Source organism: Artibeus jamaicensis, unplaced genomic scaffold, assembly GCF_021234435.1.
Source record: "Artibeus jamaicensis isolate MK-2021 breed Jamaican fruit bat unplaced genomic scaffold, CSHL_Jam_final contig_64, whole genome shotgun sequence".
NCBI classification, from domain to species: domain Eukaryota; kingdom Metazoa; phylum Chordata; class Mammalia; order Chiroptera; family Phyllostomidae; genus Artibeus; species Artibeus jamaicensis.
In genome coordinates this window covers 402,264-421,828 of record NW_026521911.1, presented here as the reverse complement: position 1 = coordinate 421,828, position 19,565 = coordinate 402,264, and the positions used below count along the sequence as shown (strand labels likewise).

General features: G+C 46.2%; 1 protein-coding gene across 1 annotated transcript; it reads right to left on the bottom strand.

Moving 5' to 3' along the window:
• Nucleotides 1–6,774: 6,774 nt before the first annotated feature.
• On the bottom strand, nucleotides 6,775–7,737 carry LOC119042094 (olfactory receptor 52K1-like). The gene has a single exon (XM_037135670.2). It carries the CDS (start codon nucleotides 7,735–7,737, stop codon nucleotides 6,775–6,777), a length of 963 nt encoding a protein of 320 aa, XP_036991565.2.
• Between the last annotated feature and the right edge of the window lie 11,828 nt (nucleotides 7,738–19,565).

Below are 19,565 nucleotides of genomic sequence, written 5' to 3'. Positions count from 1 at the left end.
CCAAATTTAAAAACAAAGTTTTAATAACAATAAATGCAACCAAACCACAGAAAATCGAACAATACAGAGTCTGAAAATAATAAACCGCTCAGCTAAACCGGTGAGAGGGGCGAAGCCAGCAGCGGAGCAGGTTGGGCAAAAATGATCCCCCCCTCACCCTGGCAGCCCACAAGCAGCCGAGGGCATGGATCCCAGGTGCGGGGTAGCTACAGGCAGACCAAGGGAAGGCGTGGCTGGGCTGGCTGTCTGAGGTCACACATTTGCGCGCAGGTAAACCAGTGAAGAGGTGAGCATTGAGACAGACCACGCAGGCCCCGTCGAAGGGTGGCAGGCTCGCACATTTACACTCAGATAAAAGCGGGGGCAAGCGGTGAGGCGGACGGGGCGAGCAGAGAGGGAGCAATGGCGGGGCGAGCAGAGAGGGAGCAATCCTCTTTCCCCCTCTCTCAAAAGTCAGTAAGCATGTCCTTGGGTGAGGATTAAAAAGTTAATAGATTTAGAACACTGCCTGATAGGTGCAAATGTCCAATAGGTTTTAGCTACTTTTACCAGTGTTAGTTCTTGTCATCACACTCACCACTACCAAATCCTGCTCCCTAAGAATCTTGGTAAGATTTAGACTTATTACGTAATCACATCTCTTTTAATATCTGCTCTCTTCATTATATAAAAGCCTGACGAAAGCTTTGAAATTACTGCTTTCAGAGCCCAACTAAAAGTTGATTCTCCTCCCATCTTCCCATTCCTCATTTGCCCACTCAACAACCAACATGCAACACTCAAGCATGCCCTGTATGCCTATGGTAGCTATGTGCTGGAAACTCCAGTGAACACACCAGAAGTATGCTATTACACCTGCTGTCCTGGAATTCACATTCTGAAAGGAAAGCAAGGTCATCATCCATGGCACTGAGGACAAAGCCAGGAGAGAGCCCCACGGCCAGTCTATAGGGGCTGAGGAAGGGACAAGTCTCTGTGGCCTGTGGTTTGTGAAACACGAGAGGGATTCCCCTGTAACTTTCCTCTGTCCTTGCTGCAGTATGCTGCAGGTCCAAAGGCAATTTGGAGGCAGAAATCCTTCTTCAAGGAACCTCAGTCTTATTTCTCTTAAGAACTTCAATTGATTGGATGAGGCCACCCACATTATGGAAAATAATCCGATTTACTCGGTCTACTGATTTAAATGTTAATTTTATATAAAAATTATTTTCTGGATTTCCTGAAAGTCTATTTCCTTTGCCAGAATGGAGAAGTTCTCTTTTATTATTTGTTCAAATAAGGTTTCCACTCATGACTGTTCCTCTTCCCCTTCTGGTAGCCCTATAATTCGGATGTTGGAGTGTTTAAAGATATCCTGGAGGTTCCTAAGCCTCTCCTCATTTTTTTGAATTCTTGTTTCTTCATATTTTTCTGTTTGGTCATTTTTTTTTCTCCTTCTGGTCCACTCCTTTGATTTGAGTCCCAGGTTCCTTTCCATTACTATTGGTTTCCTGTGCATTTCCCTTCATTTCAATTAGTTTAGCCTTCATATGTTCCTCTAATTTGTGACTAAAATCAACCAGTTCTATGAGCATCCTGATCACCAGTGTTTTGAACTGTGCATCTGAAAGTTTGGCTATTTCTTCATTGCTTAGATTTATTGGCTCTGGGGCTCTGAGTTGTTCTTGAGCCATGTTTTGATTTGTTCATGCCTGTTATGTATGAGGAGCGGAGCCTTAGTTGTTCACCAGGGAGGGGCCACCCAAGTCGCTGGTTTGTGACGCTATATGTGGGGGCAGGGTCAGAGAGGAACAATGGCGGTTCTCCCTACCGCTTTCTGCCGCTGGGGCCTGCGCGGTTTGTCTCACCACGGCTAGCTCCTTCACTGGTTTATCTGCACGCGAATGTGTGACTGCGATCAGCCCTCAGTGGGTCTACCACCTTGTGCCCTCAGTAGGTCCACCTGCTTCTCCATACCTGGGATCCACCCACGGCTGCTGGTGCACCTGGGTCGCGTGCCTGGGTCAGCCCGGTGGATCTTTCCTGCCTGACCCTGCTCTGCTCCTCTTACTGGTTTGGCTGAAGGGTTCCTTGTTGTCAGACTTTCGTGTAGTTCAATTTTCTGTGGTTTGGCTGCGTTTTTGTTGCTTAAACTTTGTTGTTTTTAAAATTGGTTGTGTGAGAAGGCGAAGTGCTTCCACCTACGCCTCCATCTTGGCGGAAGTAGATTTTTGGCTTTATACAGTCCATTATATCCTAAAAAGATTTGAAAACAATAAGAAAAAAATCAGCATTATGTTTGCAAAATTTATTCATATTGTGACAAGTTTATTTTACTTTGTTAGCATGCCAATGTATGAATGCACCATATTTTACGCATTTAATTGCTCAAGGACATTTACATTGTTTCTGGGTTTTCATAGTTAGGAATAATGCCACTGTGAATATTCTTATACAGGTATTTTGCTGCCCATGTACCTGAGGAGGTTTGGGGGTCAAAGGTATGCATACATATTCAGTTGCACTAGATGGTGGCAAATTGTCTTCCCAAGAGGCTGTTTCAATCTACGGCCTCACTAGTAGTGATGACAGTGTTCATTGTCATCTGCTAGGGAGATTGTTGAGATTCATGTACAAATCTACCATGTCTACCTGATAGATGTTGTGAGGTTATATAGTGCACAGCCTGACCATTTGTATGTGAGAGGCTGGAGGTCAAATACCTTTTCATATACTTATTTGCTGAAGTGACTGTTCAAGTCTTAAGTCATCTACCTGTTTCTTACTGATTTGTAGTTGTTCTTTATATATTCTGGATAATAGTTCTTTGTTGGTTAAATTTATTGCAGATATCTTTCCCAAATCCCTGGCTTGCCTGTTTACTCTCTTGTGGTGCCTTTCTTTTTAAATGTTTTTATCCTCACCTGAGGACATTTTTTCATTGCTTGTAGAGAGAGAGGGAGGGAGAGAGAGAAACATCAGTGTGAGAGAGAACTATCAATCAGTTGCGTCCAGCACATGCCCTAACTAGGGATTGAACCTGCAACCCAGGTATGTGCCCTGACTGGGAATCAGACATGGAACCCTTCAGTTAGTTACAGGATGATGCTCCAACCAACTGAGCCACATAGGCCAGGGCTCTTGTGGTATCTTTTGATTGAAACTGTGTCTAGTACACAGGGTAGCTTTGCACAAATTACGAAAAGGCTCCCTGTCTGTTGGCTTTGCAAGTGTGATGTGGGCTGAATTTCATCTTCCACTGGCTTTTGTCAGAACCAGATGTTCTGAATTTTAATATAATCAAATTTGTCACCTTTTTCCTTTATGTAGTCAAATTTACAACATTTTTTCTTTTGTAACAAGGTTAGTGGTTCTTGTCTTTTCTTTAAAAACACTCATCCTGAAGTCATGGAGATATATTCATTATCTTGTAAAAGCTTTATGGTTTGGACTTTTACATTGAGATGTACCTTTCTTTAATATTTCACATAAATAGTTAACAATGTAACACATACTATATACCATGCATGTAGCTTCTCCTGGGGTGTGATAATACGGAGCCCTCACCATGATTGCAGCAAGTTCTTCTGGTTTAGTACCTCACATTCACTTTGCCTTTGCTTTGCTGTTGTGTTTGCTGCTCTCTTAGGTTTCTGGGTGGCTTTGTGATTTTGGTAGCTTTCTCTGTGAGGGTTAGAGGGAATGGGTCACACTATAAAATTATGTACACTTACGCCATTTTGTTTTTCTCATCTTCCTTCTTGCTAGTACCTGAACATTTCCCCCACTTTCCAAAGAGAACAGTTCCACCTACTTTTAACATTTTTTAACTTTTAATTTTGAGATAATTTCAGAGTTTAAAAATGTTGCAACAACAGTCCAAAAAGAATTCCTGTGTACCCTTCACCCAGATTCACCAGTGTTAGCATCTTGCATAACCATAGTATAATTATCAAGATCAGGAGATGGAGATGGACACACTACTACTATTAAATTTACAGATGTGAATACTGAGCTAACACCCCTTTTCTGACCTGGGATCCAGCCCAGCACTGCATGTTTGCATTTAGTTTTCATGTCTCCCTTCCTGTGCTTTGGAACAGGCCTTCGGCTTTTCCTGTCTTTCAGTTAGCGAGTTGTTTTGTGGAGCGCCCCTCATTTTGGGGTGGTTTCATGTTTCCTCTTGATTCCATTCAGGTTATGCAGTTTTTTGCAAGAATACCACAGAAGTGATATTGTGCCCTTCTCAGGGGATCATTTCAGAAAGTGCCTGATATCACTTTGTGCCACTGCGGGGGATGTTATCATCTATTGTTTGCTTAAGAAACTTCCAGGTTTCTCTGTGGTAAAGTTACTGTTTTCCCTTGGTAATTAATAGGGACCTTGCAAGGGAATATTTTGAGATTTCTGCTTGCTAACTTTAGCATGCATTGGTTGTTCTTGCTTGAAACGTTTATTACTGTGATGTTTGACAAATGGCGATTTTCTACCTCTATTATTCCTTCTACATTAATTAATTGAAGTTTTACTATAAGGAACAACTTTCCCTTATCATCCATCTATCTGTCTGTCTACTTATCTAATTCAGTATGGACTTTTGGATTCATATTCTAAAGGTTATCATCAATTACCTTTATTTATGTTGTTGCCCAAATTCTCCCTGACTTGGCTACTGGAAAGCCCTTCACATTGGTCCTGCTGTCCTTCTGACAGGCCCCCGTTATATCTGAGCACTTCCTTACTTTGTGGCACAATAAGATAATCCAGGATCATCTTTCACTTTTCATGCCCCAGCCCTAGAATCAGCCATTTCCCTGAGAATCCCGAATTTCTTTGATTAAAGAGTAGTAGTTATTGGAATGGGCACTATCCCCTCACTGTTAGTACCTTCTACCTTCAAGAATTTGCCAATGTATTTTGTCAAACAGTGACTTTCCTATTAAATTAATAATGTTTTCTCACTACCTTACTCTGTCTTTAAAATAGTTTCTGTCCTTACAGAACTCATCATCAAAAAGTGAAAAGACATCCTTCCTTTATCCAATGTGATAAAGGAAGAAGACTTTTATTGCAGACGTGCTGTGTATAAACCACTGTTGAGTCATTTTGTCAGTTATCTCTTGTCATAAAATTGCTGCACGGCAAACAGCCACAAAAACTCAGTTTAAATTTATTGTAAGTATTCATTGTTCACACATGTTGGGTGGTTAGCTAGGTGGCTCTGCTGACTTCTCTTGGGCTTGCTCACATATGTAAGCGTTGGCTGGCTACCAGCTTCTCTAGTTAGCATTTGTGGGATGACTGGGGCAGTCAGCTCTGCTAAATGCATCCTTGGTCCCTCCCACAGGCTAGTGCAAGTGCGTTCTTGTGATTATGGCAGAGCTGTCTGGGTACCAGTGGGAATACTGTCAAAGAAAAACTAGAGCAGAACAGTAGTTAAAGTGGTAAAAACAAATTTTATTCAGGAAAGTTGTACTAAAGAAAGAGAGACCTCAGTATAGAACTGGGCTCAACTCCAAATACAGCATGGGTCAAGGGGAATTATAGCCAAGGAGGAGGGTAGGGTCAATGGAGGGAAAATTACTAAGAGGGATAAGGGGACCTGGCTAAACTAACCTCACAAGATTCATTGCTGAGGCAAGCTGGGTGACCAGATCCATCTCAAAGCCAATGCCACATGTTTTTGATTTTCATTACACAGCACCCCACTCCCGGTACCAATTTCTTTATCACTTACCTATCGCCCATGCTGCTTGGCCTAGAATGCCTTTTCTTCTACCTCCTCCCTCTCCAGTAAACACTGAATCTCATCCTCCAAAACTCAAATTCACCTTCTCTGTGAAGTGTTCTGTGGTCACGATTGTCCCTCCGCTATGTTCTCACAGAATTTGGTACGTAAAGCTATTATTGTAAAGACATTACACATCTTTATAGCTTGCTAAGTTGGGACCTCCTTCAGGACAGAGACCATTTTCCTTTCTTTGCAGTCATGGGGTCAGCATGATGTATGTATGATAAATGTTTGATGAATGGATGGATGAGAGTGAATGAATCAATGAAAATCACAGGCACCCCTGACTGGTGTGGTTCAGTGGGTTGGGCATCATCCACCAAACTAAAAGGTCTCTGGTTTGGTTCCTGGTCAGGTCACATGCCTGGGTTGTAGCCTAGGTCCCTGGTTGGGGGCATGTGAGAGGCAACTGATCGATGTTTCTCTCCCTCTCTTTCTCTATCCCTTCCCTTCCCTCTAAAAAATAAATATACAGCCCTGACTGGTGTAGCTCAGTGGATTGAGCCCAGGCTGTGAACCAAAGGGTCACTATTTGATTCCCAGTCAGGGCACATGCCTGGGTTGCGGGCCCCCCAGTGGGGGCCATGTGAGAGGCAACCACACATTGATGTTTCTCTTCCTCTCTTTCTCCTTCCCTTCCCCTCTCTCTATAAATAAAAAGAAAGAAATAAAATATTAAAAAATAAATATACAAATAATAAAATAAATAAAATCTTAGTAAAAAGGAAAAGAAAATCACATGCAGAAAGAAAAGGAGAAAATTTAGAAGCCAGGGACAGAAGCTGACTTTGTGATTGGTTACTGTGTAACTCTGGATAAGTAGATATGTTTCAGAAAATGGATAAAAGACTCTCAAAGATGAATGTAGGTACCCAAAGCTAAAATACAGCAGGGATGACTCACCTGCTCATTTACCCACTTGACATTAAGAGTGATTGTAGGATCTATAAGTTCTAGAGAATCATGCAGAAAGTTCTCTGTGTGAGGACAGGGACTGGGCCTTTTCACTGGTGACTTGGCAGCTGTGCCCTTTGAAACAGAACTCCCAGGTGCTGCCTAATTTCCTTGGTCCTGGCCCCATAGATGATGGGGTTGACCAAACATGGGAGCAGCAGGTAGAAGACACTGAGCAAGTTGTGCACATCATGGGAGGCAGCGCGGGCCACTCTGTAGATGATGGATGAGGACATGGTGGAAGAGTACACAGTGAAGACGACCAGCAGATGGGAGCCACAGGTGTTCAGGGCCTTGGAACGTGCTCTGCCTGATGAAATTCTAAATGCAGCATGGATGATGCGGGAGTAGGAGGCTCCAAGGAGCAGTAGGTCCAGGACCCTGTTGAAGGTGCGGGCCGCGAGCCCCACAGTCTTGTTTATTGAGATGTCCCCACAGGAGAGCTTCATCAAGGCCATGTGCTCACAGGCAAAGTGGTAGATCACATCTGAGCGGCAGAAGCGAACCTGGGAGGCCAGCCCTACCACTGGAGCAACAATGCCTGTGCTCCTGGCAACAGCCACCCCAACCAGGCCAGCCAGCAACTGGCCTGTCACTATCTCAGGGTAGCGGAGTGGGTTGCAGATGGCAACATAGCGGTCCAGGGCCATGACCAGAAGGATACTGCAGTCAAAGGCAATGAGGAAATAGATGCAGAACATCTGGACCAGACAGCAAGCTAGGGAGATGCGGTTGAAACGGGTGGAGAAGCTGAACAGCATGACAGGTACCACAGTGGTGGCAGTACAGATACTGACAGCCAGGAGCAGGGCAATGAGCAGGTACATGGGCTGGTGCAGGGTCTGCTTGGCCACCACTGTGTGGATGACTAGAGTATTGGCGGAGACAATCACCAGATAGAGGCTGAGGAAGGGCAGCACCAGGAGTATGCGGGTCTCCTGCAGCCCTGGGAAGCCCACCAGGAGGAAGCTGGTGTAGGACAAGTTGGAGCTGCCATTGTTCCACAGTGACATCTTCCCTGGGAAGCAAGATGGCTCTGGGAAGATAAGAGGAGCAGGAGGCCTGGTTTCTGCACCTTCAAGGCCCCTACCAGGGCCTGCCCCAGCTCTACCAGGTATTGATCTTCATGAGTCTTCAATATTCTTAGGGAGGAAAATGTGAGAAGTTACATGTCATAATTTAATGAGAAATATTTCTTTCAATAAATCTTTGCCCATATTTCAAATAAATCCTTAAGCATAGATTTTGGATATACAATTGTTGGGTCAAATTATATGAACATTTTTTAGAGTAACAAGTAGATTTGCAGGAAAGCAGTGTCAATCTTGTCATTGAGTCACTGGTGCTAGTATTAAATTGCCATGATTAAAAAAATAATTTTAGTAATTTGATGGTTGAAAAATATCACATTTTGATTTGCATATTCTTTATTGTGAATTTTCTATTCATGCACTTTGCCCATGTACTACTAGGGACTAAGTGTTTCAGCAATTTAAATATTAAAATCATTACCCCTTTTTTATCCATCGAAACAGATTTCTCAAACCTTGTTACTATTTTTATTTTATGATATTAATAAGAGTAAGAGTTTCACATTTATAAAATAAATCTATTGATATTTCTTAGTGTGAGTTTTTTCTTGCTTTTAAGCTTAGCAAATCCTTTCTCATTCAAAGATCAAAAAGATAGTATACTATATTTTGTTCTTGGAAATATGGCCTAATTTTTAATGTTAAGTTTTGAGCGACATGAAATTCAAGAACTCTCACAATTTGACAGTTTGATCACAATTTGATATTTGACATAAAGTGATAATTTAACTTGATATTTCCTCCTCCCGAGTTGCTAAGTAGTTGTTTTTATTCCATTTTCTGCACTGTTTTGTGCTACTATCTTTATCCTAGATTAAGTTCTTATGTGTGATGGGATCATTTGATAGGTAGTGATGTTCTCTTTGTTCTTGGGCCAACACCTTTCTATTTTTGAAATAAAAGTTCTTCTGAGATATAATCCACATACTACACAGTGTACCCATTTAAAGCATCCAATTCAATGGATTTTAGTAAATTCAGAGTTGTGCAACCATCATTGCAATCAACATCGTTGGCCCCCAAACAGAATTTCTGACCCATTCGTAGGAGCTCCCCATCTCCCCAGTCCACTCAGGACTAGGGTACCAACCACTAATCTACTTTCTGTGTCAGTGGAGTTGCCTACTTTAGACACTTCATATAAATTGAATCATAAAATATATGGTTCTTTATGGCTAGCTTCTTCCACTTAGCACATGTTTTCAAGGTTCTTCCATGCTATATCATGTATCAGTATGCCCTTCCTTTTTAATGGCTGAATAACATTCCATTGTATACTACACCACTTTTAATGATCCACTCATTAGATGATGGATATGTGAGTTGTTTCTGCTTTTTGGCTCCTATAAATAATGCTGCTCTGAACACTCATATACAAATTTTTATATGAATATATGCTTTCATCACCTAGGATATATACAAAGGAATGAAACAGCTGGGTATGGAGAAACTCTATGCTTAACCTTTGAGAAACTATCGGATTGTTCTCCAAAACACCTGCACCATTTTATATTCTCACCATTGATGCATGAGGGTTCCAATTTCTCCACACTCTTGCCAAGTTTTTTTCTTTCTTTTTTTTTTTAAATTAATTAATTTATTTATCTTTAGAGGGGAAGGGAAGGAGAGAGGGAGAGAAACATCAATGTACGGTTGCCTTCATGCGTCCCCTGCTGGGAACTGGCCTGCAGGGAACTGGCCTGCAACCAGGTATGTGCCCTGACTGGGAACCAAACCTCGATTGTCACCAAGTTTTCTTTTATTGTCTCTCTTTTTATTCTAGCCATCCTAGTCATTTTGATTTGTATATTTCTGAGGGCTAATGATGCTGAATATATGTTCATGTGCATATTGGCATATATAATTTTTTGAGAAATTCTCTTCAAACCATTTGCCCATTTTTAATGGAGTTGTCTTTTGTTATTGAGTTGGAAGAGAGTGCTGTACAATCTTAATCACCATAGTATCATCATTTATTTAGATTTCTAATGACACTTAGAAATGAAATGCTTGTTAAATTTTTTTGTTATTCTCAAGTTTTATCCTTGTAACCATTAGAATCATTTTGCCAAATTTCACAAATAATCTCATTGTGATTTTTATTCATTAGTATTTCATTAAAGTTGTGACATAATTGGTGGAAAATTGACATCTTGACAACATTCAGTCTTTTGCATCCAGTATCAGAGTATAGTGCTCTGAGTTTTTAAGTCTTGATTTACATCTCTCAGTAGTGTCTCACTTTTATTTGTTAGGTCAGTGACAGTAGGCACGGTGTCCCCCTGGCTCACAGTCATATTGCAGGAACCTAATACAGAATCTGGCACTCAGGAGACACTCAGTGTTTGTGACAGTGACAGGCCTCCCACATTTCTTGTTAAGTTTATTTTAGGTATTTTTCTATTTCTTACCATTGAGAATACAATAATTTTCCATCCTATTTCTGAATTGGCAGCAATTTTATAAAGGAAAGTTATTGATTTTCTGCCCTTACCATACATATTGCCATTTAAAAATTTTCCTTATTAGTAGACAAAGTTTTAATTGATTTTATTGGCTACTCAAAGGAGAATTATCCTTTCCTTCTTTTTCCTTTTAAAAAATAATAAGTGGACTTGTAGTTCTGGTCTGTATCTCATTTTATAAACCAGAACTTGGAAAACAATGCTAAACAGTATTAAGAAAAGGTATATTTATTTTTCCTTCATTTTATTAGAACTTTTATTCCTCTATTAAGTATATGTGTATGTTGGTTTGAGATATTCTTTTTCATGTTACTGAAATCTCCTCCCGTTACTAATTTTTAATAATGAAACATATGAGGAGTTTGCGTTTAACGTTTTCAAATGCTTTTTTTGGCATCAGCTGCAATGAATATTTAAAAAATCTGATATTTTAAAAATCTGATGCGTTAACAAGTAGATTTACTACATAGTGGTTATACTTTTAAATTCTGCCAAAATTGGTTTGCTTCTATTTTATTGAGAATAGATCCATGGGTTTCTCTTCTGAAAATATCTTTACAAAGCTTTGCTGGTATATCTCAGTTATACCAGCTTCATAATGAATCAGCTCTATTCACTTTTAAATTCTATTTCCCAGAATAGTTTTTATAGGACAGGAAGGACTGAGTCATCCCTTGAAAGTTTTGGAAAAAACTCGACAATTAAACAACCTGTGCACAGACCTTGTTTGGGTGAGAATTATTTGATAATGCTTTCTGATTTCTTTCATGTCAATTAATCTACTCAGGTTTTAAATCTCTTCCTGGGTAAACTTGGAAAATTACATCCTGGTAATTTGCCCATTTCATAAAGAATTTTAAATTTACCAGCATAGGTTCCTGCAGAGTGGTTTGCATCTCAATAGGGCAATTAAATACCTTAACCTAAAGAACAAAACTATGAATCTAACTTAGTGACATGAATCACGCTCCAACTGGCTCATTTCAACTCACTCCATGGAGTAAGGACTGCAGTGCTTTAGGGCGTGAGTGAAAGCACATGCACACACACTCACTACAGCACTCGGTGACACACACAGGGTCCATGCACACTCCCACTTCTGGACAAGTGGTTCTACCACAGACTGAATCCCATAACAAAAACATGGCACCTCTCCTCACTTCTCAGACATCAAAAACTCAGAAGATGGAGGGGCAGGGCTTCAGAAACACAGGTCATCACAGAGGGAAGACTTTCTGCGTGCATACCAGATGGCGACTGCCAACTTCCCAGTATTTGGAGTGTCGGTAGCAGTCCTCCCTGACTGTCCAGGCCCAGGGCACATGGGTGCTTCCTCCCATTCCCTTCTGGACCTCTGTGATCATGCAAAACATCTAGAAATCACAAGTTCACGACCATGGACAGCAGGGGACCACAGAGGTCGTCTTGTGTGGCATCTTCCCTGACACGAAAGCCCTCAGCCTGCACAGCTGCACAGGCTGCTAACCAGTTCCACGAGTCAGTGGCTTTACCCGAACACCTTTTCCTCCTTAGGCCTGCCATCTGTCTTCCTGTGGTCATCCCCACGGTCCCGGCTCCGTCCTCTGTTAACTCTGTGAATAGTTGTCTCCTGAAGGTTGTTCTGATACGAAGGAGCTGGGGGGACTAACACTTTTCTGAGGACCTACCGTGGTCTGAGTTCTGAGAAGTGTCAGTACTTTCACATATAGTCCCTTTTTTTCAGTAGCCATAGTGACTCTGTTCAGCAGGTATTATAACTGAGAGTCCAATGTATGAAGTCATCCTTTACTTGTTCCTTTATTTGCTCGTGCGACATACTTTTTCAATTTATCACATACCAGGCACTCTGCTAGGCACTGGGGCTTCAGGACGCATTAGACATGGTTTCCGTGCCCACGGTACTTAGAGTTGGGCAGGGAGAACCGGAGTGTCATGGGGGCATCTGTAACTCAGCCTCCGGGATTGTGAAGGCTCCTTGGAGGGAAGGGGGTCTAATCTGAGAGCGGAAGTTTGAGTCGCCCAGAGGAAGGAACAATGGCATGCAAGTAGTCTAATGACATAAAGCCAAGAATTGATGGGGACGGGCTTAGAACTCCAAACCCAAGATCCCTCTCACTGTTAGCCCACCTCAAGGGAGACACCTGGGCTTGGTGCAAGTCCCATGGAAGAACATGATAAGAAAACTAAGATGAGAGAGTGGAAATGAGAGGACGAACTAAACTTCTGCTGATTTTCCACTGTTGATGGGACTTGGTTTCAGAAAGGAGGGACATAGGTTAGGCCTAGAACAGGATTTCCTTCTGAGAAGACCTGTAGCAGGGAGGCGGGGTCACTGGTGTGGACTGAGAGAGCGGGGAAGATGGGCAGGGCCGGAGGCAAAGTTGCCTCCTTCCTTGTGCCTGCCCTGCTCACCCCCACTCCCGTCATTGCCTGCCTGACAAGAGCTTCCCTCCAGCCCCCTCTGCCCTCCCGGCCGCCCCCCTCCCAGACCTCATACTCACAGTCAGGCAGGAGCAGAGAGAACGAGTGGGGCTCCCTCAGTGCATTAAATGCACCCCTCCTCCCCCTCCCTCAGGGAGCCCAGGCTCTGGATGAGCCAATGGGCGGTGCCCTGTGTGTACTCCTCGGTCCCCTAGGACATCCACAGGACAGCCTAGAGCCCAGTCTCCTGACATCCAGGCCAGGCCCTTCCTACTGGTCAGGGCTGCCCAAGGTCTCTGTTCTGGAGCTAAAGGGGAATAACTCAACACAAACAGGGGAATTCAGACCTCACACCCCGAAGTCAGGCTGCAGCCCAGCCCAGGCGTGGCTCCCCCAAAGCAGGGTTGGGGAGTGGAGTGCCTGGAGTTGGTCAGCCCAGCAGGCGGACTCTAGCTGTCAGTAGTGAGGACTAAAGCACTCCAAGGAAGTGCAACTTTGATTGAGCACCTGTTATGGGGGGATTTTTAGGAGGATCAGTGGTTCTTATATGATATTTATGGGAGAAAGGGAGAAAGGATAGAAGCAGGAGAATGAGGCTGTGGGAGGGCCTGTTGGAGTGAGAGTATCATCACCCCACTTTAGAGGTGGGCCACCTGGAGACTTCAGGTGACTCATCCATGGTCACTCAGCAGATCTGTGGCAGTGCTGGGAGGGGGCACCTGACCCAAATCTGGCTTTCCCCACTTGACTCCTACCTCTTGTCACTGCTGTGGGCCCAGTGGAGGAGCCCATGGAGATCAGGGAAGGCTTCATGGAGGAGGAGACATTTGAGCCAGGCCTGGAGGTGTAGAAAGACCTGCAGATGTAGGGAAAGAGGGCATGGGGTAGCTAAGGCTGACACTTGATGTGAGGGGCAGGATTAGGAATGATGGTGGCAGCAGGTGGCCAACCAGGGCTGGAGGGTCTCAGAGGCATAGGGAGCTTTCCGAACCTGGCCCCCTTCCCAAGCTCAGGTGTGAGGTGTGCCAAGGCGAGGGACTTCCTCACACTAGGCTGAGCACCCCTCATGTACCCCCGTCCTCCCTGGGCCTTGGCAGCCCTGGCGATGCAGTCCTTCTCCCTGCACCCCATTTTCCCTGCACTCCCTTGGACCCCCAGAGCCTGCCCACGACCCTCCTTCAGGGCAGGGCCTCTCCAGGACCGTGCTGCTCTTGCTGGGCGCGGCATTGGGTCCGTTCATGTCCGTTCACACTGTGGCAATCGTAGACCTCTGGGAGCTCTTGGGAAGCCCCCACATTAGTTTCCCAGGATGCCGTACAAGCCGCCACACACTGTGTGCCTTTAAACAACAAAGCTATCGTCCCACTGCTGCGGATGCCAGATGTCTGAAGTCCAGGCGTCAGCAGGGCCGTGCCCCCTGCAAAGCCTCTGGAGGAGCAACCACCCTCACATCTTGCAGCTTCTGGGGGTTTGTGCCGCATAATCCCGATTTCTGCCTCTGTCTTCACATGCCTTCTCTTCCGTCTCTTATAAGTTCACTCGTCATTGAATTCAGGGCCCATCTGAGTACATCTGGATGATCTTACGTATCTTTTAAAGATTTTACTTATTTATCTTTAGAGGGGAAGGAAAGGAGAGAGGGAGGGAAATATTAATGTATGGTTGTCTCTCGTGCTGGGAACTGGCCTGCAACCCAGGCATGTGCCCTGACTGGGAATTGAACCTCGATCCTCTGTTTCAGAGGCCTGTGCTCAATCCACTGAGCTACACCAGAAAGGGCAATGATCTCATATTAAAATCTGTAATTTAATTGTATCTGCAAAGACTTTTTTCCCCACAGAGGTCACTTCCAAAGGTTTTAGAAGTTAGTACCCAGATAAACTTTTTTTGGAGCTACCATCCAACCCACTGCAGTCTCCATACGTGAGGTTCAGAACAAGGACAGAGGGACAGTGAAGGTGGCCCTGGCCTGGCAGGCTCTGGTGCAGAGGGGTGAAGGGGGGCATGTGAGTGAGACATCATGACGGGCGAGGCCAAGGGCTGCTCTCAGGAGCCCATCTGCTTAGGGGCATAAAGTCCTTGGCTCCAGAGTTCACTTAGAAGGGTGGAGACTCAGCCTTGCTTGTGGGGAATGGCTAAGCCAGAAAGGCTTCCTGGGGGAGGTGAGCTTTCAACCCTGCCTTAGAAAAGAGACCAGCTGACAGGAGAAGAGGGAGCAGTATGGGTTGAGGTCGCACTCAAGGGTCCTTTTCACACTCCGAGCCCCTAGCTGTGCCTTCCTCAGGCCCAGGGCTTCCCAAGGCAGGGCTGGCCTCCCTCACCCCCAGGACCGGGACACCCTCCTGGAGGGGCCACATTCAGTGACAGGTTGAGATGTGTCAGCACAGAGGGCAGGGGACGCCTCCGAGGGCCTGCAGACTGTCCCCTTGTGAGGGGTGACCAGGAGGTGAGACATGAGGTGGGCAAGCACATCTCAGATGCAACGTGGTCACCACTGACCACACTGCCACCTGCGCTCTGACGACCCTGTTGGTTCCTCTTCTCCGTGCCCTTTCTCAGGGAGTCCCGCCAACGGCCTGAGCCAGGTTACAGGGATGTCGCCCCGTTCCTCTTCCTCATCTAGTCTGCCACCAAGTCCTGCCAACCCCTCCTCCAGAAGAGTCTCCAGTCTGGCTCCTGAAGCTTTAGTGCTGGGTCACCTCTAGGCCTCGTCCGGGCACTGCCGGCCCTTCCCCTCCCCCCTGCTGCCAGAAGGGCCCTTCGGGGAAGCAGACCTACCTCGTCAGTCCTAGTAAAACCCCGCAGAGGATCCCCCACCAACCGTTGGTGGCCCCGTGCCTTCACCGGCATGCAAAACTCTTGCCTCCCACCCCTCCCTGAGGGGAGGCACCCTCCAGCAAGGCCAGACTGCTTGCAGATTTGCCCTCCATTCCTCTGCCTGACCTGTCCTTTCTTCCCTCAGTATCACCTGGCTGCTGCTGCTGGGGTTTGCTCTCAGGGTGTCCGATCTGCAGCCTGTGGGCTGTCTGTGGCTCAGGATGGCTATGAATGCAACCCAACACAAAATTGCAAATTTACTTAAAACGTTATGAGATTTTTTTGTGATTATATGTTGCAGTGTATTTAATGTGTGAACCAAGACAACTCTTCTTCCAGTGTGGCCCAGAGAAGCCAAAATGTTGGACACCCTGCCCAGGGCTTCAGGTGCCACCTGCTGTCGGAAGCCCTCCCTGGCTGTTCTTGCCCCAGCTGCTCTGAGCTGCTGCAGCAGGGGAGTCTCTGAGCCCAGGTTTCACACTGTGCCCCACTCTGGCGGGCACTGGGGCAACCCCGCTGGCCTGGGAATACCCTGGTAGCCTCCCACCCCCACCCCAGCACTCCAGGGTGGTCCGCTTGTCCAGTTTCTCCTCCCTGTCCTCTTTCTTGGTCTCCATGGCACCCCTGCTGTAAACTCTCCTTTGCATATTTCTCTCTGTCAAGGATGGTTAGGATTCTCCATGTGAAAATCTGCTGTCCCGTGAGTTCCCAGTCTCCCTCAAGCTAATGCGTAAAATCCTGCCTTCCCCTCAGGTACAAGGCTGCCCCATAAACAAGTTAGTTGGCTCTGGGGTCCCTTTAGTCTCTGAGAGAAGTTTATGGAGCAGTCTGTCCTTTCTTATCCCTGTCTGGGCTGGGGCCTGGCCAGGGATCTGTGGGCTGAGAGCTCTCTGGTTGCAGGCTCACTGGCTGTGGTGTCCTGAGGCCTCCCGGTCAGGCAAGGTGCAGCCTGCATTGCCCAGATCAGCCACAAGGTGGCACCCAAGCACCACATCAGGCAGAGGCTTCTGCTCTTAGGAAGGGACTGCTGGAGGGGCTGTGCCTGGGAGAAACCGAAGCCTGTGCTTGGCCTGGCTACTTAGTTGGAGCCTGCTCAGCTTTGGACCTTTCTCTTGTGGTGACCCCAATTCCCCTCAGCTGTAAACCTGAGTCAGTCAGAACATGCTGGTGTCAGGGCCCTGGGCAAGAGACCTGGCTCTGTGTGGTCCTGCCAAGTCACTTCCTGTCTTTGAGCCTCAGTGTGCTTTTCTGAAAAGTGGGCATAACAACACCAACCTCATCTTCATTCACTCATTCATTCAGCACATTTACTGTGCACCCAGTTGGCCAGGGGTGGTATAGAGCTGTGAACAAGCAAAGGCTCACAGGGATGTTGTGAGGATCAAATGAGGTGGTGTCTGTGCCTTATTTGGCAGTTACTAACATACAGTATGGACTCCATAAACAGTAGACTTTCTCTCTAATCCTCACAATAATCTTATGTGTTGGGTCCTAGCCAATGTTATGGAGGCTAAAACAGGTAAAGGCCACACACCTGTGTAAGGGCCTGCAGTCAGGAATCGGCAGAGCTGGGACTTGAATTGGGCTGTCTGATTCTAAACCCCCTTGCTGCTGTTCCCACATTTAATGTGTGAGTGTGTGCGTGTCTTCTCTGAGCTCTCTCCAAATCTTCCCCAGGGGGTCTTGGACCAACCTGGATTACTTCCTCAGGCCCCCATTCAGATTCTCAGCCTTCTCCCTCCTCCAGGGTCCCCACGTTCTCCGGCAGGTCTGCTTACTTCTGGTAGGGGAAGTGGGTGGTCAGCAGTGACTCAGGGGCCCTAAGAAGGTCCCAGACCCAGCTTCCTTCTGCCACCACCTTAGGTCACAGCCTGCCAGGGAAAGGATGGCAGAGCTCTCTGGCATTGGCCCCATAATGATCGACCCTTACAGATCTGGGACCACTGAGCTCCGACCTTTCCTAAGGAGCACAGAGCACCTGAGAATTTCTCTCAGAGTGTTTGTGGGGCCCCGTCTGATTGGAAGGGGGCTGTGGTCTTGAAGCTGTGTGTTTATAGCAAGCTCTCTGTTTCTGTGTAAGTTGTGGGTTTATTTGGGGGCAAAGTAAGGCCAAGAGAGAGAGGATTCTGGAGCTCACAGTTCACACATCTGAGCAGGGAGAGGTGGGCAGGCATCTGATACCCCCACTTCCTCCACATGCCCCCTGGCCGTGTGTCCTTTCTGTATGATTTTGAGCACCTCCTGCTTTCTCTTTGACCCTTGGTTGTGAGTTCCCTGGGAAGAGGCAGAACCTGCCTGCTGCGTCTCACCTGGCCAGGTGTCCAGCCCCAGTATGACAGTGATGCTGCAGGGTGTGACTGAAGGTGGGAGGCTGGGGAAGGCTATGGAGCATTCTCTGGGCAGAAAGGCCCTGGGGCTTGGCAAGCACCAGTTGGGTGACCTTTGGCAATGCCTTGAAGTCCCAGAATCTCAGCTTCCTTACCCATGAAATGTTAGGGATATTTCTTGTGGTTGTGGAATTGCAGATCCTACTTGCCTACATTGTCACATGTGGTTCTCATGGCAACCCTGTGAGCAGGTATTGCTTTAGCATTTAAAGCTGGGCTTGGAGGGCTTAAGTGACATTTCAGGCTGACCTCTGCTCTTTGCTCCCTCCCATTGCATTTATTTCCTGGTCTCATCCTGCTGATGGGAGCTTCTAATCAACACTGGAAACTTCAGGACCTGCTACAGAAGCTGGCATGTGTTAAGGGAGCAAAAATTTTTTTTTGCATTGCTGGCTCCAAATCCTCTGCTTTTTAATCCTGTGCTTTTTCATTCCACAAGCCGTAAGAGTGTATTAAGCACAGTCATTTAACGAACATTCATTTTTTAGTCTTGTAAAAATATTTTACTTATTTATTTTTAAAGAGGGAAAAGGAGGAGGAAAGAGAGGGACAGAAACATTAGTGTGTTGTTGCTTCTCATGTGCCCCCTACTGGGGACCTGGCCTGAAACCCAGGCATATGCCCTAGACTGGGAATTGAAGCAGCGACCCTTTGGGTCATAGGGTGGCGCTTACAGAGCCACACCAGCCAGGGCTAATGAACATTTATTTTGAGCCAGGACTAGCATAGGCATTTTAATACACCACCTCTAACCTCAAAATCTCAGGAAATAGAGATGATAACATTGTCTCCAATTAACAGATGAAGCAACAGACTCGGCAAAGTTAAGTAACGAGCATAACTTAACGCAGCTACAGGGATTGGAGGCCAAATTAGTCTCACGTCAAAGCTAATGTTTTTTTTTACCAGGAAAGGTTGGATGAGGTGGGAGAGCTTTAGGCCTCTAAGTCTCAGTTTCCTGTCTATGAAATAGGGGTGAGAATGCCACCTCTTGGGGCTTCTCTGAAGAGTAAATGGGGTGATGCAGAGAAGACACTCAGCTCAAAAGTAGTAACCGTTTGTTTATCGTTTATTGCCATCATCATCTTTGCATCACCTCCCTCCTGTGGCTGTGGCTGGTGTGAGGAGGATATGGGCTAAAGAGGGGGGTGTGTTGGGGGAAGCAGCCTCTATGAACTTCCCTGGACCGAGGCCATGGTCAGGTTGACGGCCAGGCATTTTTTTTCCCCTTCAGGGATGTTGTGCTCCGTCTAGGAGTGTCCAGGCCCCGTTCCTCGGGGGTGGGGGGCTGCTGTCCCACCAAGTGTTGCAGGATGGGGTGGAGAGTGGGGGACAGAGCTAGGCCCCCCTCACCAGGCTGAGGGCACCTGTAGGCAGGGCACTCTGGGGAGCCTGGAGGCACCTCAGGCCACAGCTGCGGCCGAGGGTTATGCCAGCCCCAGTGGTGACAGCGGCGCATTGCTGGTGCGCCTGGGCTTGGGCAACCTGAAGAAACTAGGCACCAGTGGAGACTTCAGTGCCCCCAGGGCTGGGAAAGTTTGGGTCACTACAGAGAAAGTTGTGGCCGCATGGGAGCAAGTTGTAGAGGCTCAAACTTTTCTCTCTCTGAGCTCATCGGTGGGTCTCTGAGGCTGGCTGAGGGATTTGCCACCAATTAGGC